Below are 26,737 nucleotides of genomic sequence, written 5' to 3'. Positions count from 1 at the left end.
CCCTCTGGCACCTGTCCTAGGAGCTTTTTCAGATTGTCTTTTTATATTTGTCTGAATGTGTTGCCTGCGTTTTTTTAATTGTCTTCTTTGCACATGGTAGATACTTTTAATTTGAAGATTTAGACCTTTCTTTAACCCCAAAGAAAACTTCTGGGCAATTGTTTTTAATATTTTCTTCCTTTTACTCATTGATTGCTCTTTCTGGGACTTAGAATTTCTTTCAAGTTCTATTCACGAGAACAGTTTTTACCTGTCTGATAGCCATCTGTGGTGTGTATTTTGGGATATATTTTTTCTACTCTGGTTTTTCAGTCGATTTAATCCCATCTGATTTTTTTTCAGATATACTTTGGAAGTCATTTCAATGGGACTTCACATCAGGTAAGTAAAATTATGTGCTCAGTTATCTTGACAGGGCTGATCTTCAGATGGTATGCACCAATTCAACCATTCCAATTGGGAAAATGTTGAAATGCTTCAATACTAGTTGGGAAATAGCTATTGTTCTAGCACCCACACAAACCCTTGTTACCCTACCCCTGGCTCCATCTCTCCAATCTCCATGGTTCCTCATGATCCAGCAACTGAAACATCTCCAGGTCCTCCTCTGCCTCTTAGAATAGCATCCATTCTGATTGGTCATTGCCCACATCTTGCCATATGGTTTTCAGAGCTCTGAAATATCAACGCTTAATATTGACCTAGAAATCAAGTGGTCACATTTTGATGAGGAATTCATCACCAATAATGCATTCTTGATCATGAAAGGTTAAATAAAGGAGATTTAAGAATGTATTTAAAATGACTAAATGATTGTTTAATTAGTTACTTCTAAGAAATGAAGGCGATCTCTCAAAATGAATGGTAGGATGGTGGGACGTATTCTTCAAATTATTCAGGAAAAGCATGAAGAAATGGAAGGACTAGTACTGTCCTTTATTGTTAAATAATGTCTTTTCCATACTTTAGATATTAAACCACACTTTAATGAAATATTGTCAAAGTACATACAGTTGCTGCTGCTGCTATTTTTGATGTTCTTAGCTGGTAAAGTTAAAAGTTGGTTATTTGCTAGTCCCCTGATTTTTATCCAATTTTATTATTTCTGAAACCCAAATTTCTAGGAATCACTATTCGGACCCATTTGTGTTTTTAATAGCGAAGGTGATATTTCAGCAGGTAACACTATTATGCCTCTCAAAATAAACCAGGGCAGCATCTGCTCGACTCCAACCATTAGACACAGTGCAATAGTAATGAACGATAATAAACCTGATGTGATCCAATGGAAGCAGATGTCCAAGAAATCAACCACACAGAGAAATTAATATAAGTTACAGTCTATGAAAAGAGGAGGATTGTCCTCCATATTTTTCACCTTTTTTGTTACACTATTGAACTTATTAGAAATCTAAGTTACTTTATATTTTCATATTTAGAATTAGTCAATAAAGAGCACGTAGCCTCATGCTGAGGCGAGATGTAAATCGGAGGCACTTCTTAAAGCCTCTAAAATTCTTGCATATAAATGACTTCATATCTTGCTCATAAGCCCATCTTGAGTAAATGCATTTGTATCAGATAAAGATCAAGATTAGTCAGCGATCATGTTTTTCAGGGGGTTATGATTCTAACACCAAGGACAGGCTGTAGAGGCAAACTTTGGTTACCTTACATCATCTACACTCAACCCTTAGGTTTTTAAATTCTCTAAAACATTTCTAAAATAAAAATCCATTAAATAAGCCATATCCCCAGTGTCTGAAAGTGTGGGACAGTCCTCATTATGATAGAGGTGGGAAAAAGATGCATTAATCATCTCTGTGGTCTTTCCAGTGCCCAAACTCAGGAGTTTGTTACTGAGCGGAAAAGGTGAGAATGTTTTGTATTCTTGTCTCTTGGCATGAGAGGCTAGAAGTACCTGAACACAAAGCAGGGTCAAAGAGTTAAACTGTAAATGAACAGTGGTTGGTGTTGATAACATACTATCAATATATCTAATTAACAGTCCAAGGAAATCTTCAAAATGTTGCATAACTGAATCAACTCTCATTCTATTTATCACATAATTCATTTGTGTTTAACAGGCATTTTTTTAGAAATGTGCGTTAACTTTTTATGGGATATTTTATCAGGGTGAGAAAAAACACAAAATTAATTTTTATACAATCACATTCTCCAAATGAGCTCTAGCAATTCTTCCATCATCATCCCTTCATGAGATCTCAGACAGATGTCCAGTCACTCTGAGTGTTAAAGATTTTCATTCTGGTCTACTCTGGACTAGATCTACAATCTATATCTAATTCAGTATCCTTGCCCTCCCTGTGTCCAGAGCTAGTGTGGTCTAAGCTTAAAAGCCTAGTTGTAGGGAAGAGGCATGTCTGAATTTTTATTCCTTTTCTGCTCTATTCCACAGTGAAAAGGAGAGAGGAGAAGATACTGAGCAGCATAATTTGACACCAAATTTGGTCTCCTTGTGACCTTCACTTGGTGGTCATGACCTCTGTATAGTGAGCCCTCCCATAGTGTCCCTGTCATGCAGAGCATATCTGGGTTCTTCAGACATCCCTGCAGGAGGCATTTTCATTCCCAGGGTCTGGATCTTGCAATCAATACTGGTTTGATGTTTCCAACATCCTCCTCAAGCCCTGTGGGATGTGTCACAGAACTTTGTGCACCCTGAACTGGGAGACCTGCCAGAAGGGCCGAGCCTGACTGGCTCCCACGTGTCTAGTAGCCCATGAAACTCCTGCATCTTTGCCACTGGAAGCAGTGACAGTAGGGGCTTCTCTCCCTGCCAGCCCAATTCTCCTCCCAGCCATCTCTCTCCTAGTCTACTTGCCTCTGCTCAACGTAAACACAGGGCAGGTCAGCAAGATTATTAAATAGGCAGATCTAAAGAGGGAATGAAGTTTGAATCATGTTCCCAACACACTGTTCAATAGTGTGGTTGCCTGGACAAAGAGACTTCAGAATCAAAAGCCTGTAAGGTTTCCACTCATAGAGAGACTCTAAAGAGAAGTAGAACGAGGTCATCTGGAGTGGCTCATGCACATCGGGAACTGGACACTGGGCAGGCTCTCCCAAAATGAGTCACCCATGTACCTCATGACAGAGACTACATTTGGGCGCCTGCCACATGCAGGGCACTGTCCATCAGGCCTATGGCATTACCAGGCCGAATGAGAAAACTTTCTCTCATTATTAATATTCTCCTTATTCCATTCCTGCTCTACTGTGCAAGGTGGATGGGGTTACAAGAAGAACCTTGAGGCCTAGGTGTATGTAGCCCTGACTAGAATAGGAAAGATAAAAGTGCTAAACTGGATGTGATTTTGAATCACATTTAGAATTAGAATGGATTTTTATGGGATTTTAAACTTCCAAAATTTCATGGACGCTTATGCAATCTACCCCCAGTGTTTTAAAACATTGGGAATGGAGAGTTAGAGCAAGTCTGTGTGCACTAGTACATAAAATAGTGCAGCTATTTTCTGTTTGCAAAGCACCAAGTGCAGACTGTTCCAAATCTTCGGACATATTCAGTGGGCCAAGAGTCTCAATTATACCCCAGGAGGCACAAATGTGATGACTAGTGTTCCATTTCTTTAAATTGAATAAATGTTCTGTTATGAAATACTTGTTCCATCATTGTTAGTTTTCTTCTAGTTCTGACCAATGAGAGGTTTGCCACAGTGCAGCTCATTGCCAGACTGGCATTTCCACATAACTGGCTTAGAATTTGAAAGCAACAGTAAAATGCATAAATACTGAAAAATAACTTTAGAAATATGTTTCCTTCGGTTTAGGTCTTTGCACCTCCTAGAACCCGGCTTCACCTGAGGACTGTGACAGGTATGATTTAAATTTTTATATAAATATTTTAATTCACCTGAGAAAGGAGAAACTAAATTATATTTTCCCTAGATGTATATGAGCAGGTTCAACTCTTACAAAAGTCCTCAATTTTCCACATGCTAATTAACATCAGATATTATTGATCATTCTAATATTTGCCAATTTGATATATAAAACTCCATTACATTTTAAAATTATTTGTACAATTGGCATCTTAATGTATTTATTAACCATTTATATGTTTCCTCTGTAAAATTGCCTATTCATTTGTTTAGTGGAATGTTTGTCTCTGCCTTACTATTTTTTAAAAAGATTTTAAGTTTTAAATCCATTAACCCTTTTTCATCATATATACTGCCAATGGTTTTTTTCTTAAACCTGGCTTTGTTTTCTTTTGAAGTTTCAAAAAATTTAAATTGAGTGCATGAATCTACATGGATTTTTTGTTCCACCAATGAAATATTACAAAAGCTACATTTTCTCTATTTTTTTAACATCATCTAATTTATTCCATAAACTGGAAGAAAGCAGTTTTGATTTTGTGAAATACATGAAGCAAGATGCCTTACATTATTGTTCCAAAAAGTTATATGTCATATCAAGATTTCTTATATAAACCATTCTTTCCCCATAACTTCCAATCATTTTTATTTTTATCATGGATAATGTATAAACTTTGGATAGTGTTTATAAAAAAAAAAATGGCAGAAAATTTCCCTCCATCATGACTGGTAGGTAAAACAGCACACCTCATGTAAAAAGACAATCACTACTGCTGAAATTGTAGCATTTTCTCATGGTTATTTCCACAATTACAAAATACCATGCAAAATATAAAATATGTGTCTTGTCTTGAGTCAAAACAGATGACGTATATGGACTAGACATCTACAGGAGCCTCAGAAAGACCGAACCTCAGAAACAAGCAGCTAAAAAGGAATTCAAAGCTAACTGAGTCCAGAGAAAGACAGGAAATACAAGACTTTCACAGGGAACATGGAACCAGGAAAGCTCTGAAAACGAGAAAAAGGTTAAGTTTGGTAGGCAAGACAAAAAAGATGTAGGAGGCCTGGAAGAAGAAAATAATCAACAACTGACAGAGCAGGGAAGAGCACACATTTGAGGAAACTAGAAAATATGAACTTTGTGTCCACCACTATTAGTAAATATATTCCTATCAAATGCTTAAACACATTCACTTAACTAAGAAAGTAAAAGCATAAAGGGAATCGAGGTACCATTTCTCCTCCCCAATTTAATGATTCATTACCATGCACTGTATTTCATATAATTATTGGGAAATTTTCAATCACATTTTCAATTAATTTCAAATTTTCAAATTATCTATTTGGAATTTAGGCTTATTTATAAATTAAATTTATAGTTGATGAACTGACTTTTATTACAGGGCACTTATAAGTTTTATTGCTCTTCTAAACCAAGGGTGAAAAAAAATCATCAATCAAGTGATTTAGAGCAGAGTTATAATTACTGAACCAGCAAAATATCTCATAAAATATGAGATGTTATAAAACTCAAGAGTGAATTAATGAATGAACCCATTAAATATGGTAGCTATGAGATCAAAAACACTAACTGTGATACCCCAGGTTTTAGCTGCTTTTCTCTCTCTCTTAGGCACCCTGGTCTTGCATTTCCTTGATAACATTTCTACTTTCTACTAATCTTTTTCATTTGTTTTCTAGCCCCAGGTATTACTGTACAAAATCATCTTAACAAAGACGGATGTGAAAATAATAGAAATTCTATCAATATCCAATTTGATTTATAAGAAGTTGATACTACCCATGAAGTAGAGGTCAATTCCTCCATCCCATCCTCATGGGTGACTGTATGCAAGGGACAAAATCCAGGACACGCTTAAGCAATTTCCTGGAATCAACACCATGTATACATTAAGTACAATAGATTTACTGCTACCCAAAAGTTTCCCTTGAGAAAATAAGCAAAGCACAAAATACCCAAAACAAAAAGATGCACACGCACAAAGCAATAGCCCCATGAAGTCAATCACAGAGAATTTTTTTGACAAGTTGACAGTGAGTATAAAACTTTGTAAGGAAAGGAGAAAGGATTGAAAGAAAACAAACATGCTTTCAGGTTCCTAAGGGAAGAGTCAATGGAATGAAAAAGAAAAGGGAGGGAAGGAAGTGTCTGCAGGGAGCAGGGTATGGTGAGCTCTGCCACACTTAACAAATAGGATTTAACATTTATTCATCAAATAAACATTTTTGGAGAGGTGACAAAGAAGTACACATCTTAATATAACTGGAAAACATGGAGTTATCCTATTAAGTTTGAAGAGCAATTTTTTTCTCTTCTCTAATAGTCTTACTTGATTTTCAAAAACTTATTTCAAATGGAAAATGTAAAAATATCTTCGACTTCCTCAATCCAATTGCTTATATTTGTTCAGAGAACCAATTCACAGATGATGAATTGTCCTTGAAAACCTGACCATTCACAGTAAGTTTTATGGCTTTCCGAAACCATGGGTAAAATAAAGCATAAATCAAAGGGTTAATGGCTGAGTTATAATAAGCACACCTGCAGCAAATCTCATAAATATAGGCAGGGGTTATGTAGTCCATAAAAGCATCAATTAGCATATCGATTGCATATGGTAATCAGGAGATCATAAATACTACCACTGTGACCCCCAGGGTCTTAGCTGCTTTTCTCTCTCTCGGCCACTCTGGCTTTGTAACTCTCTGAGAATGATTCTGCTGTGCTACAAGTATTTTAAATTTTTATAGCTTGTTGTTTAACGACAAGAAAAATCTTACTATAGAGAATGATCATAAGAAGGGCAGGTATGAAAAATAACAAAAAAATCTATCAACACCCAGTCTTGATTTACAACAACTTGACAACCCCCTATACAGTTGAGGGCACTAGATAATTCCTCCAGCCCATCGTCATTGGCACCTGTATAGAACACGGCTCCGCTGTACGCAAGGGACAGGATCCAGGAAATGCTGACACATATCCCTGACACAGACACCGTGACCTTGGTAGGATAGACCAGAGGGTCAGTAACAGTAATGTACCTGTCGATGGAGATGAAGCACAAATGGAAGAGAGAAGAGTAACAAAATGCCACATCACAGCACGTGTGGAAAGTACAGACGCTTCGCCCAAAGTACCAGCAGCTCTCCACCGACCTGACCATGCTGAAGGGCATCACGGTCACCCCCACCAGAAAGTCAGCACAGGCCAGGGAGGCGATGAGGAGATTGGTTGGAGAGTGTAACTGCTTGAAGTGAAGGATTGAAGTCATCACCAGGAGGTTTCCAAACACGGCCAGCACAGCCCCAGAGGCAAACACTGTGTAGAGAATCAGGCGGGGTCCGGCGAGTAGGGAGTTTTGATAGAAGATCCATTCAAGTACTCATAGCAAAAATCAGGCTGGGAAAGATTGCTGGTCATGGTTCTTGCTGTGTTCCTGCTTCTCCTTGTGATAGGGAATAATAGTCATCAATTCTGAAAATTAAAAAACAAAACAAAAAATCAAGCTGCATGTTTGGGCAACTCCTTTTGCATATTGCCTCAGGTTAGATAGTTTTCCTATTTTAGTTACAGAGATAAAAGAAATTCAAAAACTCAGAAAATTGTTATTTCTGTTTTTAATTCATGAGATTATTTCTGTAAATATGTCTGACACTCACAGATGGTTAACTCCAAGCAAATCTACTATGAATTTTCATCAAGCCAGAAGACACATCATCTGAATAATTGAAATAATTTAATTTAAATACCTGGTTCTTTACACCTGCGAAGTTGTTGTTTCTTGCAAAGGATAATCACATATAATATCATCCCCTATTGGAGAAGTCACCTTTTTTTTTTTGCTTGGGTAAAACTTTATTAAGTGGGAAAAAAAGACTTTTCTTGCAGGAAGTTGCAGTATAGCTGGGGATTCACCAACTATACGCAAAACAACTAGGAAATGGTATGCGCATTTCAAATAATATAGTTCAAACTATCCATAAGTGCTAAAGAACAGAGTCATATCAGTAGTCTAAACTATGCAGAGCACAAGTCAACATCACCTCCTCCAAGAAGCCTTCCCTGACCACCCTGGCAAAATTAACCCCTACCCCGTCACCTCTTAATTCCATTCCATTATTCATTTATATATTTTCTATAGCTCTACCACTCTCTGAACTTCTCATATTTGTTTGCATTATTTATTATCTATGTCAGCATTATTCAACCTACTGGTAAGACACAATGCATTAGTAGATTATGAAGTAAGCTAATGGGTCACAGCCAGACTTAATTAAAAAAAAAAAAAAAGTAGAATAGAGGAGACTAGAGAATGGGATAAGATAGGATAGGACAGGATAGGACAGAACAGAGTAGAGGAGAAAAGAAAATACGATAACATGTCACTGGATTTTATTAAGAATTGTGAATATTATTGGAAATACTGCATCTAATTGCTATAAATAAAATTAAGAGAGCTAGTGGAAGGCTATGACGAATATCATTAGACTAATACAAATCATTCTCTCTTCTGCTAGTAAACATCATTTGATTTTCTGACGTGAATATGACCATCACCATTATGGGACAATTAATAGAATCTATATTTTATGTTAACATTATTCATATTTATTATAAAGCATCTTTCTAAAAGGACCTTATGAAGTGAGATATGTTCCAGCTTTGCATCAAGTATGCATTTAATTACATTATCATGCATTTCATTTCCCTTTAGTGGGATTTCTCCTTACTATTAGAAAAGATGAAGTGAAAATTAGAGGAATACCCAAGTTCAAGCTCCAGATATCTGGAACTGAAAATATTGAGAAAAATATTGACGCTAAGAGTCAGTTTCAATGTCATTTAGAATGAGGTGCATTCTAAAAAAAAAAAGACTACATGACTTTATAAGGCAGATTATCTAAAATATTTTTTCTGTGTGTAAAATCCAATCAAAGTGGCAAACTCCAATATATTATTTGTAATGACACCTTCAAAACTAACAGGACACTTAGAAACACAGCATGCTGGACTTCTCAACAGCCCTTCAATCATTTTTAAATGAAAACAAAGGACAAAAAAAAGTATTGCTCAATGTCTTACTTGCTCTACAGATTTTTAATGAGATTTAGTTGCTTATGGTTTGACAAAAGAGAAAATGGCTCACACAGATGTTGAAAAATTACTCTTCTAACATGAATAGATATAATCCATATGATTTTTAAGGTTAAATCAGCTGATAAAGTTTACAACTCTTTGGGATAATACTAATTCTAGTCAAATCTGCACTATTGCAGAAACTTCCAAAGCCGTGCTTCTCATGTGATTAAAACCAGAAAAGAGCTTAAGATCCATCCCAAAAAGAACATGGATACTATAAGTTATTCACTTTTCTAGTTTATGCAAGATGACAAGGAGTGTGTGTGTGTGTGTGTGTGTGTGTGTGTGTGTGGTTTAACTTCACACGCACTTGATCAGATATATTCACAAAACTGGAAAAAATGTGTCATTGGTGAATATTAAACTGGAAAAATAAAAAAGGAATTAGGTGTAATGTGGCCAACAGATATGGCTAGAAAACATAACAAAGCTATTAAAATATTGTTAAAAGCTACTAATAGTAACACTTGTGCTTAGAAATCAGCACCAATAGGAATTCTACTTGGCATCTCTAGAAATCATTCTGCTGTATCTCATAGAAATGTTAAAAAACAAACAAACAAACAAACAAACAAAACACGGTGAAGGTTGTTAAATTTAGTAAAGAGAGCTCATTGAATAGCCAAAATATTGATGTGTTTTGTTCAGATTGGAGCTAACCAGATCCTCCTGATGACGCATACTGTTGTTCATGGACTGTCCTGAGTAAACATAAGGGAAAGTATTGAGCAGGGTGAATAAACTCCGAAATGACAGTCACATTTTTCTAGCTGAAAAACAGTCTCCTTCGGCAAGCAATCTCATTGTCAAAGATGATGTCTGGGATTTAAAATGAGTGTATTTAACTGATGATATTGATAATTTTAATGAATTTAAATTTATAACTTCAGAGAAAAAAACAACAATAAAGTTCAGCAAGTCAAACATATCCAGAATTCCAAAAGATATTTCGTTATGGCAAGTTAGAACTTAGCAGCAATCACCCTAGTTCCTATTGTTCTCAATATTGTTTTGGCTATTTGGGGTCTTTTGTGGTCCCATACAAATCTGATGATTTTTTCCTCTATTTCTTTAAAAAATGCCATTGGGATTTTGATGGGGATTGCATTAAATCTGTATATTGCCTTGGATAATATAGCCATTTTAACTATGTTGATTCTTCCAATCCATGAGCACGAAATGTCTTTCCATTTCTTTGTGTCTTCTTTTAAAAATGTCTTATAGTTTTCAGCATATAGGTCTTTCACATCCTTCGATAAGTTTATTCCTAGGCATTTTGTTATTTTTGTTGCAATTGCAAAAGGAATTTTTTTTATTTATTTTTCTGAGATTTCATTGTTAGTATATAGGAATGAATTGAACTTTTGTGCGTTGATTTTGTAGCTGGCAACTTCACTGTATTCATTTATTGTTTTTAATAGCTTTTTGTTGGAGTCTTTAGGGTTTTCTACATACAGCATCATATCATCTGCAAAGAGTGACAATTTAACTTCTTCATTCCCAATTTGGATGCCTTTTATTTCTTTCTCTTGCCTGATTGCTCTGGCAAGGACTTTCAACGCTGTGTTGAAAAGCAGAGGTGATAGGGGACAGCCCTGTCATGTTCCTGAACGTAAAGCAACGGGCTTCAGTTTTTCACCATTAATTATGAGATTAGCTGAGGGCTTGGATGTTGTATCTTGTGAAATGCTTTTTCTACATCAACTGATATAATCATATGATTTTTGTCCTTTACTTTGTTTATGTGATGTATCACATTGATGGATTTGCATATGTTGAACCATCCTTGTGCCCCTGGGATGAACCCCACTTAGTCATGATGAATAATCTTTTTAATGCATTGTTGCATTTGATTTTCTAGAATTTTGTTTAGGGTTTGCATCTGTATTCATCAGAGATATTGGTCTGTAGTTTTCTTTTTTTGTGTTATCCTTACCAGGTTTTGGTATCAGGGTAATGTTGGCCTCATAAAACGAATAGGAGAGTATTGTCTCTTCTTCAATTTTTTGGAAGAGTTTGAGTAGGATTGGTATTAGATCCTCTTTGAACGTTTGGTAGAATTCACTAGTGAAGCCATCTGGTCCCGGACTTTTGCTTTTGGAAGATTTTGGATGACTGATTCAATTTCCTTACTGGTGATCGGTCTATTGGATTTTGCAATTCTTCGTGATTCAGCCTAGGAAGGCTATGTGTTTCTGAGAATGTGTCCATTTCTTCTAGGTTATCAAATTTGGTGGCATATAGTCCTTCATGGTATTCTTGGATGATCCTTCGTATTTCTGTGGCATCCGTGATAACTTCCCCTCTTTCACTTCTGATTTTGTTTATCAGTGTCTTTTCTCTTTTTAATCTTAGTGCGCCTAGCCAAGGGTCTGTTAATTTTATTAATCTTTCCAAAGAACTAGCTCTTTCTCACATTAATTTTTTCTGTTGTCTTTTTGTTCTCTATTTCATTTAGTTCTACTTTTAGTTTTATTATTTCCTTTCTTCTGCTGACGTTGGGTTTCATTTGTTCTTCTTTTTCTAGTTTTTTAAGGTGTAATGTGAGGTTATTTATCTGGGATTTTTCTTGTTTCTTGAGATAGGCCTGTAATTATATAAATTTTCCTCTTAAAACTGCTTTCGCTGCATTACAAAAATTTTGGTAAGATGTATTTTCATTCTCATTTGTTTTCTATGTATCTTTTGATCTCTCATCTTATGTCTTTTTTTACCCCATGATTTTTTAAAAGTATGTTGTTTAATCTCCACATATTTGTGGGTTTTCCTGCTTTCTTTTTGCAGTTGTTATCCAATTTCAAAACCTTGTGGTCAGAGAATATGCTTGGTATGATTTCAATCTTCTTAAATTTGCTGAGGCTAGTTTTATGTCCCAATATATGGTCTATCCTTGAGAATGTTCCATGTACACTAGAAAAAAATGTATAGTCTGATGTTCTAGGATGAAGTGCTCTATAAATGTCAATTATGTACATTTCCTCTAATATATCATTTAGGGCTGCTATTTCTTTATTTATTTTCTGTTTGGATGGTACTTTCATAGCTGTCAATGATGTATTTATGTCCCCTAGTATAATTGTGTTTTGGTCAGTTTTTCCCTTTAGTTCTGTTAGTAGTTGCTTGGTATATTTCAGTGCTCCCTGATTGGGGGCATAAATATTGATGACTGTTATGTCTTCTTGTTGTATAGTTCTTTATCATTATGAAATGTCCATCTTTGTCTCTTGTTACCTTTTTTACCCTGAAGTCTGTTTCATCTGATATCAGTATGACTACACCTGATTTTCTCTGGATACGATTTGCTTGGAGTGTCAATTTCCACGCTTGCACTTTGAGTCTATGTTTGTCCTTGTAGCTGAGATGTGTCTCTTGGAGGCCGCATATAGTTGGGTTTAGTTTTCTGACCCAATCTTCTACTCTGTGCCTTTTTATTGGTGAGTTCAGTCCATTTTCATTTAGGGTGATTATTGATATTTTAGGATTTCCTACCATTCTGTCTTTGGTTTTCTGGTAAGACTGTGTGTCTCCATTGTTTCTTTGCCTTTTTGTTGTTATCTATTATTTCTGTGTGGTGGCATTCTATGATTTTTCGCTCCGTTTCTTCTTTTATTATGTTATATATTTCAGTTCTGCATTTTTTTTTGAGTGGTTATCATTAAGTTTATGCAAAAAAAACTTTCATATTTAGTGTATCCCATTTTCTTTAGCATGCTTACTTTCTCCATTCCCATATTCTGGTTCAGGCCTTTACTCTCCTCCCTTTTATGTTCTGGTTGTCACAAATTATCCCTATTTATGCTGGTTGAGTAGCCGCCTTCAGTATTTCTTGTAGTGCAGGTCCTGTGTTAGAAAATTCCCTCAGCTTCTGTATGTCTGGGAAGGTCTCTATTCCTCCTTCATATCTAAAGGATATCTTTGCTGGATATATTATTCTTGGCTCATAATTTCTCTCTTTCAATAGTTTGAATATTTGATCCACTCCTCCTGGCTTGTAGAGTTTCTGCTGAAAAATCTGATGATAATCTAATGGAGAAGTCACCTTTTAATAGACTTCTGCCTTCAGATTGTCTGAAATAACATACCATGTCCAGGCTGGGGGTGAGAAAGCTGAGCCAGGCATCTGCCTTTCTCCTGGGCTTGCCACCTCAACTAAAGATGGACAGGTGAGCCCATAGGGATTGCAACCTCCACATCAGGACCCACTCAGTACCTGGATGAGGGGATGGGTGAGAGACTTGGCTCCACTGACTTGCCAGTTGAATGTGCTATGGCCCTACCCTAGCCTGGGATGGGAATGACAGCCACAATGCCTTTCTCTGAGACTGTGGTTTGTGCACTTGACCGAAAACCTCCCTGCGCTGCATCCAATCCTCAGCTAGGGTGTGGAGAGAATGGTAGTCCTAGTAGGTCAGGTGGGAAGGTGAGAGGACTGGACAGGGCCCCAAATGCCAAAGGGTGGGGAGCAGGTGGCTGAGAATCTGTCCCAGGGAGGAGGGAAGGTGGACAATCACATGCAATGTGATTCAAGTTTCCAAGCCCCCGTGTATGCTCCATTGTCCCTTCATACAAAACAGATTCAAAGATAAAATTATGAAGAATTTCAAGACTGCAACAGCAGGCATCAAACTCCAACAGCAGGGTTGGACTAGCTGCAAGCTCATGGAAGGGCCCTGCCTGTTTCATTTTAGACATTAAATTATCTGTTTGCAGCAGCAACTAAAGGATGAAGCGAAGAAAATCAAGTGGAAGCAACTGCAAAACCGCCAGAAAGGAAGGTGTGGGAATTGAGGGCTTGGCAGTTCTGACAGTAACAGTCTTTCCTGACACAGACTTTGGCCCTTGCTATATTAACAGGAATTTAGGAAATTAGAGAAGCAGATTAAAGACTGGAAGCTCCATTAAAATTATCTCAGGTCTGAGGAAAATAGCTACCTTTGATCTTAGAAAGCAAACAGGAAATGATTCTGTAAAGCAAATAAGAAGCGATGAAGATTTTTCCCTTCACAATATATTCAGGACTTGAAAACAGAAATGTGATCCGCCATTTAGGATAAAGATAATGAAAATACATTGGAATAAAAGGAGAACAGCTATTAAAGGGTGTGACATGAAAACAATTATTCAGTTTATTATCTACCAAATTCTTCTTGGCAATGCTATCTTCTCTGCTCTTTAAATTCTAAACCTAACTTGATTTCACCCCACTCTTATTCAGGAATTTTGCTTCCCTATTATCTGAAAATATGAAATACACAATTTTACAGACTGAAAGGATGTAAGGTTAAAGGCAGCATGATGGAGGCAGAAATCAATCCCAGGTTTTTAACTTGCCAACAAGAAAGATAAAGTAAATAGGGGAAAGAGTACATTTAGGAAGGAAAGATGATGAGTCAGGCTTGGGTTGGTTGCAGGGACCTAAAACTGGAGTTCTTCCATGGGTAGTATAGTCTATAAATTTTCAGCTCAAGAAAGAAACTGTGCCAGAGATAATTATTTGGGATTTTTTAGCATACTGGTGTTTTTGAGGTCTACGAGTAAATGTGATTGCCTGGAGCACACCTGACATAATGCCTAGAGTATATCAGACACTCAACAAGTATTTGTTGACTGGATTAGGGTATGTGCAATGAACATAGAAGGAACTAGAGGTGTACCAACTTCAAAGTTATGCCTGAAAGAGTAGACAGAAATACAGACGGAAAAACAGGAAAAAGTGGTCCCACAGATGCCATGCGATGAAAGAGGTTCATGAAGAAAGGCATATCGGGAGCATCAAATGGTGACAGTGGGTCAAGTTAAATAAAAACAGAACTGTTTGACATTAACAGCTAGATAGCTGATGAGCATGATTCCCCATCTTCTGGTGTAGTGTGGGACAGAGAATCCGAACTCAGTGGACTGGGAATCAATGAGAGTATGTAGGGAAGGCAACTGAGACCATGAGCAATGACTGATATTTTCATGAGTCAACTCTAAAGGGAAAAAGAGCTATGTAGTAAATAGCAGGAGACATGGATTCAGAGAATGTCCATATTGCGATTTTTGTTTTGGTTTGATTTTATTTATTGGTTATTTTATTCTGGGGTGCTAAAGACACACTAATGAAGAATGTGAGACCAAAGATTAAACTCTGATTGGAAAAAGTTTTATTGCCAAGCAGGGAAGCAAATAAACACAGATCCAGGCTCTGGGAGATTAGGTTCTAGAGAATAGAAATGGGGAAGGATTTTTAAAGACAGGGTTATGATCTGCCCTATATTAGGAAAGTGAAGTCTCTGATTGCTGCTGATTGGGTAATGATGGTCTTGGTTCATTTGTTAGGTAAGGGGTGCTACAGCCATACCTGGGGTGCCTGCTTTGGGATTATGGCATTGTGTTAGTTTCCTATTGTTGCTGTAACAAGTTACCCCAAACTCAGTGGCTTAAAGAAACACAAATTTATTATTTTACAGTTCTGGAGATTAGAAATTTGAAATGGTTCTCATTGGACTAAAACCAAGGCATCAACAAAGTTGCATTCCTTTTGGAGGCTTTAGGGGAGGATTCATTTCCTGCCATTTCCCATTTCTAAAGGCCACCTGCATTACTTTGTCTATCGTTTGTCCTTCCATTCATAAAAGCAACAGCATAGCATCTTTAAATCTCTCTCTGATACTGACACTAACACTCTTACTGATCCCTGGGATTACACTGGGCCCATTTGGATAATCCAGGATACTCTCCCCATCTCAAAATCCTTAATTTAACCACATCAGCAAACATCCGTTTTTGCATGTAAAGTAACATATCCACAGGTTCTGGGGATCAGCAGGTATGGGCTTAGTTGGGGGTCCATTATTCTGCCCACCGCAGGTATCTACCTACTGCTGCTGATGGAAAGTGCGATCCATGGGTGATGGTGGTCTCCGACCTCTGCTGCCTCTGTGAGGTGCCTGTCTTTGTGTGGTTGCACACAGCCAGATCTGTACAGTTAGAAGGAAGAGCACCCTTTGTTAGGAGACAAGCTGGAAAACAAAACTTCCAATTCTTATCTCTTAAGACCAAATACCTTGCTCAAGTTAAAAAGGAAAGACTAGAAAATACATGCAGTCGGATAAAACATGTTTTTTTACCTTCCACCTTAAAGCGAACTTTCCGAACAAGACGGATTTCATTAGGACTTCCAGTCCAGATGGCTCAATTCATTCATTCATCAATCCCTGTGCTCAAAATACATGGAAAAGACAGGCATATAGAAAGGGGTCAAGGGGGAGATACAGTAAAGTTCATAAATAAGATAATCTTCTCTGTGCACAAGAAAAGAAACAGAACACCAAATGTGAGCAAGGCTGACAATGCGGAGCTAGAGTTTTCCAGGTCCAGAAGCAGCAGTGGAATTCAGGATTTTGACTCCTGTAAAGGGCTCTAAAAGTGTGCTATCCCACATGGGGAATAATGCACAACTCACTGCTTGAAGCCAGGGGCTGGGGTGAGGCTGCCCACCTCACAGCACATGTGAAAGGATGCTGAAACAAAACGACTTTGCCCCAGTTGCACCCAGGACTTTGGCTTTTAGAAAGCTGCTAGCTTAGGGAGAAATAAAGACACCGATATAACCAGAGCCTATTGTTTCCTTCTTGGAAATAATTTATTCACATCTAGGTTTGAGTGGATGCTCCCAAATCATTTTCACTTCATTGTACTTGTACATGGTAACATGTTACTAAAGACTCAGTATTTGTGTCCCATCAAAATTTGTATATTGAAACCTCATCTCCAATATGATGATATTTGGAGGTGGTGCCTTTTGGTGATGATTAGATCAAGAGAGTGGAGCTCTCACAAATGGGATTAAGGTCCTTATAAAAGAGGTTCTGGAAACGCTCAGTTTGGGCAACCATCCGAAGAGACTCAGGGAGGCTGCTTGTGGCCTGAGTTTACTGGCCAAATAGCACTAGCTACCCCAGACCTAGTCTGACTTCCCCAAGTACTTAATGGATCAGTATCCCTGCGCATCCTTTTAACCCATTTGCAGCACATAATTAGGCCACTGGTTGGGACACTCTGACTTAGACAGCAGCCTGGTGGCCCAGCAGATTTGGGCTAACATTTTCAATGCTTTATATGTTCTCAACCAAAATCTGTTGTTTACCTTGATATAATTTACGAGCATCCTCAAAATAATACCTTTATTATTCACTGTGTCTGTGTGGCAGACCCAGAGACACACTGCTCAGATCCCTCTTTAAGAAAGGTGTCTGGACCATCTCAGCAGCCTATGGAAGGTCATATTGATTTATTACGTTGATGTCATCATGCTGATGAGGCAGGATGAGGAAGTCATACCTAGCACACCAGGTATGTAGTTCCTAGCCTTGGTGAGATACAGGTTTTCTAGAAGTTTACAGATAAGCCTTATACAGATTCAGGGGCCCTCTACTTCATTAAAGTAATCGAGGAATGTTCTACCCTAAGTAAAGGGCAATTGACTACATCTTATAACCCCTACAGCACAGAAGGAAGCACAATACCTGGCAGAGCTCTTCAGGATCTGGAAGCAACATATTCTACACTTAGGAATACTGCTTTTATACATATACTGGGTGACAACAAAAAATCTGCCAGGTTTGTGCTGCAGCCTGGAGCGGGAGAGGGCTCTGCAATGGTTTGGGCTGCAGCATAACTGTCATACACCGTAGTGCTGGAGGTGTTAGTAGTAGGGAAAGATGCAGTGTAGATTGGTGGAAGGTTCCAGTGGAAGAAACACCATGTAGTCCTCGGGTTCTGGAACAAGGCCATGTTATGTACAGTGGAAGATAAAACACCTTTGGAAAGGTGGCTTTTTTGGTGCTACTGAGCCCAGGCAGTGAAGGAATAGTTGACCATGTGACACCAAGTGATCATGTGTCTTTAACTCCCCATCGTGAAGTGAGTTTTCTTGGATTTTCCAAGTCATAAAGTTTGGTGGACCCAGAATAATTCTTTATAAAATGGTAGCGATACACCAGTCAGAAAAACCAACAGCGTTTCTCAGAAATAAAAAGGCATAGGCTATCTTCCCAGCCATTATATAGAGGCCCATATTTATAGCATATTATATTCACACATATGAGTATACATGCACGTGTACACACACAAGTGACAGTTGTAAACATTAGCATTGAACTGTGTCTAATGCCAAAAGGCAATATTTCATCATTTTCTAAGGACAATACTAAGCCAAGCAGTACAGATCATTTTAAAGATAAGAAATTATACGGTCCCTGTTACGACTCATCTTGGTTAAATTTATGAGCAGGCAAAATCCACTTGGGAGTCCCCACCTGCCTTGTCTCTACTTTCTAACATTTCCGAGGAGCTCCTTTGCATCTCTGGCTGTCATGTACCTGTTTGTTCTGTGTCCTTTCCCACCAGTAATATGAGCTGCTGAACAGTAACTATTTGCTGATTGAATTAAGTGAGAGTATTACAGCTCCATTTGATAGGTAAGCAACTAAGATACACAAAGGATAAGCTGCTTAGGCAATGTGGGAGCTAGTCGATGACAGAGATGGGATTTAAATCCAGATAACCTGCCTTTCAAACCTCACTCTGGACTCTGATATTGTGTAAGCCTTTGGAGAGAAAAGAAGGGGCATGTTTTCAAAAACACCTTGACATTTACAATCTTCACAGTAAATCTTTCAGGTATCACCTCATATATTCCCACATTTTTTTTTTTTTTTTTAGAATACCAACGTATTTATTAAAATACAAAAGTCAAATTCAGCAAAAAAAACACAATGTTGGAGCTGGGAAAAATAAAGGCTTTATCTGTTTGAACGCACTGAAAGAAAAGTAAAAACAAACTTAGAAGTTTGGAATGAAGAAGTGCATCTTATGAAATCATAATATTCTTCCTATCCTTCCAATATGAAATGTAAGTACTGGCATAAAATATTAAAGACCAGAGAAACAACCTGGCAAAATTATTCAAAAACCACAAAACATGATATTCCCCGTAAAGCTCAATAAATAATTAAATAGATAATATAAAAAGGTGCTGGGGGGAGGGAGGGCAAAAATTCTAACTATATGATATACTTTAACAGCAATAGTTGAATTCTAAAAGTTTTAACGAGAAAATTCATTATTTAATCTAGAACTATCATTCTTCTCTTAACAACAAATAATGAATTTGACACAGACCCAATTTTGACGGTAAAAGTCAATGTAAATAGGCCGTTCATGTTCAGAGCAAAGAACTGGAAAAAACAACAAAAAGTAAGGATACTCAATATTACAGGAGTTTAAATTCTCTAGCACTTTTCCTCATTAAATATACAATTATTTTTAATGAGAGGGTTAGACAAAACTTATCAAGAATCGAAATCTGGGTTTTTTCCTGAACTTATTAAAAATTTTCTATTTTAGAAAACCAAATAAAGAAAAAGGAGGTAGATTTTTTTAAATGTGAAAGACTAATAGACCATTATTTGATGAGTGAAAATAAAGAACAATTAAATATTCATTTGCTTGAAAACTATCTTTTGGGATTCACTAAGTGCAGAGCAGTGTATTAGGTATTAAAATAATGTGAACAATTACTAACAAATAAAAAGTACATAGAAATGTAGTATTAACATTAAAGATCAAACTACTTTACGTAAAATGTAGGAATATATCTGTTCAAAGGCTAAAATATCTAAAAATATATTGTTCATGCACTGTAATAGACTCAGTTTTAAAGTACAGTAATCAGAATAAATTTCCTGTGTCAAAGGACATATATGTTGCCTTTAACGCTCACTTCAAATTTATTTGATTTTTAAATTAATATTTCTAGTATATTTCTGCTTTTTGCACATACAAAGATACTGCTGAAGAAACATTATTAAAGACTGATATTTAAATAGGTTGTAATGAATCAAAAATAAAGAGCAAAAACATAAGTTAAGGGTATGATAGCTGAATACAAATAAGCATAGCATCTTACCAGTTTGTAAGCACATGAGGCATTCATGAAATTGAGGTAAACATTAATTATGATATCAGTAATGAATAAATGTTGTTATAACCATACCCAGTTACATTAGTAGCTCTCTAAGAGGACATAGGTAATAATGATGGTTTACTCTGTCTTAATAATTTGTTGTTGATGGATCACTTACAGCCCTGCCATGAATTAATAAAGTTGCTCTAATCTCAACCAATCCTGAGGCAAACTATAGCAATTGTTCTATAACTTTCTATGTCTGAACACTTCATTTTAATAGTAAAAACAAAAAATACAAAAAGCTCCACGTAATGGAGCCGTCGTACTTTTAGTATCAACTGATTGAGAAAAATACATGTGAACAAAAGCTATTATGACTTCAGTAATGCTTCTAAATAAACGTATACATTATTAAAATACACATATTTTAATCATAGTACATATATGTGAGAGACATAGTATTTATGTAGTTGTACAACCTGGGGCATAAGAAAATTCATTACTTTTTTACAATAGTTCTGCAGTCTCCCATTGGCTGAAGCAGACAATTTGGGAAGCATATCTCACCAGGATTAAGCGATGGAGCTCAACAAAATGTTTCAAGGTCAAATTTTACATTGTAGACAGTCATCTTCAGTGTGTGCTGTTCTAAATATAGCCATGGCCCTACAGCAATTATAGGCACCTGGCCAATAATAGCTTATTTGTATAAATCAATGAGATGTGTAAGAGAGGAAGTGGTGATGTGCTGATGATCTAGTTAGTTTGGGGGAAATAATCAAGTGTTTTATTTTTAATCAAAAGACTTCCTTTGTGAAGGGCTACAAGAAGAGTAGAAAAATAAACTGAAAGGGAACATTTGAAGTGTATTTTCCACTTACTGATATGCATGAGTTTAAAAATATCACTGGACAGTATTTATCACTGTAGTCAGTTACTATCTAAAGATTATGTTCTATACAGAGCAAATGAACAGAACAGTATATATTTTTAAGTCCCCCCAAATGTTTTTCCTTATTATTTATGAGTGTCAGTGTAAGTTTATACTTGCAATTGAGGGAAGAAACATGTTTCTACGAAGAAAACATTACTGACTCACCTTCAAAGGGACACAAACTTGGAGCTCTTCTTAAGGAGTGAGTGGGAGACCCTACTGGTGATCATTGGAAAGGTGGTCAGTAGCCCTGTTCCTTGATGTAGGGTCTGAATCACAAGCAGATATTCTGCTACAAAGACTTTCATATTCCTTTTAGCCTCTTTTATCTTTAATTTTTTTTCTTCTTAAATATTATCAGCTCTATTTGAAAGGTATCAATGGACAAATATGAAACAGCTTTATCTTATATAAAGTTATTTCCAAACTGGTTCATTGATAAAATATATAACATGTAATGTTTATGTAACTCTATTTGCTTAGTTATCTCTTCTTTTCATTTCATAAAATGAGTCTGTGAAAATCAGCTGCCTAAGCAAAGATTTAAGGCAGTGATTCAAAGACTTGAAAGGCAAATCACCCTATTACTTTTTTTTCAAAATTTTCTCTGTCTACCTTAAAACACTCAAGATATCAACGCATATTTTTAAGTTAAAACTTAAGTGACTAAGAAATGTCACCGGATGAGGAAACTGAAGTTACCCCTAAAGGTATAATACCCGTTGGGGTGTGTGCTATTTTGAAATAATCGTTGGCTGTATACAGGTCACTCAGCTTTTAGTTTCAATGCCAAATACAGGGTCTGGTACAAAGAAAGAATTCAAAAACAAAACAATGAAAAATACTTTACTTCAAAATACTTTTTAAAAGTACAGAAACCATCCTTTTGTCAACATATGTATTTGACCATAATAAACTATGTTCTCCAAAAGTGAGATATAGTGTATAATCACATAATCACTATACACATTGTTTGTGAACACAGTCTCTCTAAAATGGAGAGAAACATTGCTAAGGTTCAGAAAATGTAAGAGTTCCACTGTTTTTCAGACAATTTTCAATTACTAGGAATTTCCACATTCCAGCTACCTATAAAGTCATTTTAGATTTAAAATGATTTCAAGAATTTATAATCTTATATTTACCTCTGGAAAAAAAAATGCTTTTAAGGAGAGTTTTGCCCCCAAATAATCTAGCTTACAAATTAGTCAGGAGCTTTTTTCCCCCCGTCTGTATTTTAAACAACTGAACATTGGTAATGAGTGTGGGAGAAACTACAAAGCTTTAAATTATTGGAAGAAACAAATAGGAAATTCAGAGAAGGTATTAGAAATTACCACAGAAAAATACTAAATAGAAAGTAATTAGAAAATCTTATTAACCTATCACTAAATTCTGAAAAAAAAAGCCAAAATACATGAAGATGAAAAGTGCTTTAGAACAACTAACTGCTGCATGTAATATCCTCTCACTTGTCAAATGATTACACTTTCCTCTCTAGATCTAAATGTTTAATTTTGCACTTGAACTTAATTCCATGTTAGTTTTGAAATCCCTGCAGTAATTTTGTTAATCTGTATCTGCTTCCTCAGAAAATAAATTAGTTGTTGATGAATCACTCCTTAAGAACTTGCCACTTACGATAAGTTTAATTGCCCTCCGGAACCAAGGGTAAAAGAAAGCATATATCAACGGATTCATAGCTGAATTATAATAAACGCACCACACTAAAATCTCATAAACATAAGGAGGAGTTATAAAATTCATATAAGCATCAATCACAGCATCAATAATGTATGGTAGCCAAGAGACAAGAAATGCTGCCATAGCAATACCTAATGTTTTAGCAGCTTTTCTCTCTCTCTTTGCTACTCTTTCTTTGTAACTCTCTGAGGAGGCCTGAGCTTGGCTGGCAGTACTTTCTATCTTCCTAGCCTGATGTTTAGCCACTAAAAATATCTTACCATATAGAAACACCATGGCAACAGTGGGTAGAAAGAATAGAAGAAAACAAAGTAGAACCCAATTTTGATTCAATGGAGCCTGACAGCCTCCTACACAAGTGAGAGCAACTACTAGTTCCTCAATTCCTTCTTCGTTGGCCCCAGTGTAAAAAATAGAAAAACTGTATGTGACAGAAAAGAACCAGGAGAGAACAATGCATATTTCTGACACCGAGACAGTAAACTTGGTTGGATAGGTCAGAGGATCAGTAACAGCAATATATCGATCAATAGAGATACAACACAAGTGAAATAAAGAAGCAAAACAGAAGGAAGTATCAAAACAGGTATGAAATTTACAGTAAGTCTCCCCAAAGTACCAGCAGCTCTCCACAGACCTCACTGCACTGAAGGGCATCACAGTGACTCCCACCAAGAAATCAGCACAGGCCAGGGAGGCGATGAGAAAGTTTGTAGGTGTGTGCAGTTGTTTGAAGTGCAGGATGGCAAAAATGACCAGGAAGTTCCCAAACACAGCCAGCACGGCCCCCAAACCAAGGACTGCGTACAGAATCGCTCGAGGTCCCGGAGAGTAAGGAGTTTTAACACAGGATCCATTCACGTTCTCATAGCAAAGCTCCACAGGTTCAGCTTGGGAGAAAGTGTTCACCATTGCCTTCTTGTTTGAATTATTTTATAGTTCTCAGATTTCCTCTTTCAGCAATTTAATACAAGAAGGAGATGGCCATGTAAAACTCTCTGGAAGAGGAAAAACATCTCTAGTTCAATGAAAGTGAGACACTTTCATACTTTTGTTTTGTTTTGTTTTAGGCATATTAACTATAACGTCTTGCTCTTTCCAAAAAACATTTATTCCCAAGTTTTTAATATATTTAGAGGGGAACTTGTTGCAGAGAGTCATTAAAATTGTAGTCAAATTTAGTACTGAAAAATGGCTGGCAAGATACTTAGCCCAATGATACATATATATCATTTATATATATAATATAATGTAATTGGCTAATCATTAGAAATATCCCTTTACTGTGTTACTTTACCTTTGAAATTTCACCTGTAACCACCTGAGAAATAATTAGGCTACCAAAAGCTGAGTTTTATTTACTAGGTTATCTCCCCTGAGTAACCACTTCAGCAGTAATGACAAACTATACTTCATTTTTTTTAAGAAGGAAGAAATAAATTACATCTCCTTCAAATTATAACCTCAAAAACCCCTATAGTATAGAGTGTGAAAACTGACGAAACATTTACTCATAATAGCTTGCTAAACTTATTTGGGGAATATATTTCTTTTATTGTTAACATTTTCAGAGGTTTTTTTTCTCTTTTCCTCCTTTTATAGCCATTCATAGTTTGGACAACTTGAGATAATTTGGAGAACTATTCTTACCAAATTGATACTAATATAATGAGTGTACTTTCAATGGTAATAGCCAGTTTTACATGTCTAAAATCAATAAGAGCGATTAAAATAAATAGTAAATCACCTAGCCCTTCACCTTTCCATCCTTAAAAAAACCCCAGAAAAACAGTATAATTCAAAATCTACCACAGAGGCGTAGACAACACCGGGGATGGTCAGGAGGGGTTTATCTAGATAGGTATGTCTGGAAGGAATAGATTTATGCTAAGTCACCCAAGGTTCAGATCGAGACCAAACAATATTGAATAATTAATGAAAAACTTTGTATCTAAATCTTAATCTTTGAACTAGACAGATTGGACTGTGTTTATTGCCATTTATCTCATACCATAGGTTTGGCCTCTGTTGAAACTGTAGGATCCTAGAAAAAATTATGTGCATACATGTGTGTATGTGTATCTTTTAGCTATGTATCTACACTGTCTAGGTAACAAGCTTCACTAGTCTGTGAATTTTAAATTTGTTTGTGTATGTGCAGTGTGTGTGCATACACCCATGTTATTTTCAGGCTTCACTAGTCTGGGAATTTTAAATCAATTCATTTTTACTTTTCTTTCCTGGTTTGTACTCCCATCAGTGCTCACTGGTTTGGTGGTATAAATCTAAGTCTTCTCCTTACAAAGTATGTCCCTGTTATGACTGGGCGTCCTCAGACGAGTGCACCCCTCCATGTGCTCACAGGTCTGCTTACCCAATAAAATCACCATGTGATACCCCCACACCCTGGATTCTTCTTCTACTCCAGCTGTCCTGATAAAGTCCACCTCATCTCTTGTTTTACTCTCAAGCTGGCTGAAGGAATTTCACCACTGCCACCACAGGCGGTACTCTGCATGAGAGTTTGAGGGTCTCTGTAAAAGATGCTGTCATTCCAAGTTTCAGTACTCCCCACTTTTCTGGTGCCCAAGTAATGCTACTCTTATACAAAAGAAGAGCAACCTCCCACCCCCTGCCCCCCTGCACGCACACACCCTCAGGTTTTGAAACTCAGGCCTTAAGATAGCAGCCTTCCATCCTATAGAGTGTCTTAAAACTTACCTTTCCCTAGAAGCAAAGACAGTGAGGGAGCAATGAGCATTCCTAACACCCACATATTGGTGTTTAATACCTTTCACCAGTAAAAGGAACTAGGGTTTCTCAAAGGCATGATTTATCCAAGCAATGGGACAGGGAAGGTATAGTAAAAAACTGGGACATATTTTTATATCAGAAACTAAGGAAGAGATTTTTTTAAATGTTGGAGCATTTCATAAGGACATTGCTGCAGCATGAATGGGCTCCTGCTGGCCAAATATGGGACAACTTCAATGGCAAGATAATTATGGAGAGTAAAAAATTATAAGCCATTGGGGAAAAACTGGGAATTCCTGAGGCCATAATGATTAGAGATAGATATACACATACGTAGATACATACAAGCATACATATATATACACACACACACACATAAATACCTATATTGGGGAGGACTTTTCCTTACAGTAAAACACCAAGTTCCAACTGGTATGTGTGGAGAGAGTTCTAGAGTTGAAACATCATAATTTTGGAATCATCACATTAATATTGATCCAGGCAAGAATCACCGATGGATGGCAAATCTAGCTGGGGGCGGGGGGGCAGGGTGTGGAGGATTTTGATGAGATGAGCTATTTCTATGGGTTCAAGTGTCATCTCTGAGAGATTATTTAGTTCCAAAAGAAAATATAAAGTAACTATATAGTAGAGAAATCAAATAAGACCTTGACCAGGTGATCAAAATTACCATCACCAGTGAGAGACAGTATGCCTCTGGATATGCTATCCTGAGAAGCACTATATAATAATATACATAGTATTCCAGTCAGGAATGCATAACTGGAACCTAATCCTGAAATTTGAGACAAATCAAAGTTGAGAAATATTCTATTTTTAAATGGTGGGGAGGATTATATTACTCAAAAATGCCTATGTCATAAAAGACTGAAGAACTATTTCAGAATAAGAGACTAAAGGGCAAGACAACTAACAGAAATATGTGGTCCTAGAATGAAATATATCAGTGGGTCAATTGACAAAACAGTAGTTGGTTAAAAACATAGTATCGATGTTAAACTGCTGAAATATGGCTGAAGGGCCATGATGTATTCAACTTAACTCTCAGATGGTTCAGAAAAAAAAATATTCACACAGAGAAAGACAAAGAGGGAGACAGACAAAAACAAATATTAAAGCAAACGTAGCAAAATTTTAATAGAGGAATCTGGGTAAAGGGTATATAAGTGTGCTTAGTACAATTTTGTGCAAATTTTTTGTAGGTTTAAATTTATTTCCAAATAAAATCTTTTTTTTACAAAAAGCAATTTAAAAAATTGGACCTTTAGTATCTCCATTTCCATTTATCAGCTTGTGCAAGCCAGTCTCAAACCTCAGTACTTCACCCAAATAAAACTTCT

The 26,737-nt window shown here is 36.6% G+C and overlaps 1 protein-coding gene and 1 pseudogene across 1 annotated transcript; both read right to left on the bottom strand.

Moving 5' to 3' along the window:
- Nucleotides 1-5,963: 5,963 nt before the first annotated feature.
- LOC141571897 (trace amine-associated receptor 6-like) lies at nucleotides 5,964-7,424 on the bottom strand (annotated as a pseudogene).
- A 14,984-nt stretch (nucleotides 7,425-22,408) lies between these two features.
- Nucleotides 22,409-23,585, bottom strand: TAAR9 (trace amine associated receptor 9). Its single transcript, XM_019729462.2, has one exon. It carries the CDS (start codon nucleotides 23,532-23,534, stop codon nucleotides 22,488-22,490), a length of 1,047 nt encoding a protein of 348 aa, XP_019585021.2. The 5' UTR covers nucleotides 23,535-23,585; the 3' UTR covers nucleotides 22,409-22,487.
- Nucleotides 23,586-26,737: the final 3,152 nt, after the last annotated feature.

The sequence above is a fragment of the Rhinolophus sinicus genome, linkage group LG05, assembly GCF_036562045.2.
Source record: "Rhinolophus sinicus isolate RSC01 linkage group LG05, ASM3656204v1, whole genome shotgun sequence".
Classification (NCBI taxonomy): Eukaryota; Metazoa; Chordata; class Mammalia; order Chiroptera; family Rhinolophidae; genus Rhinolophus; species Rhinolophus sinicus.
The sequence above is the reverse complement of the archived record's forward strand: the minus strand, read 5'-3'. Positions and strand labels throughout refer to the sequence as shown.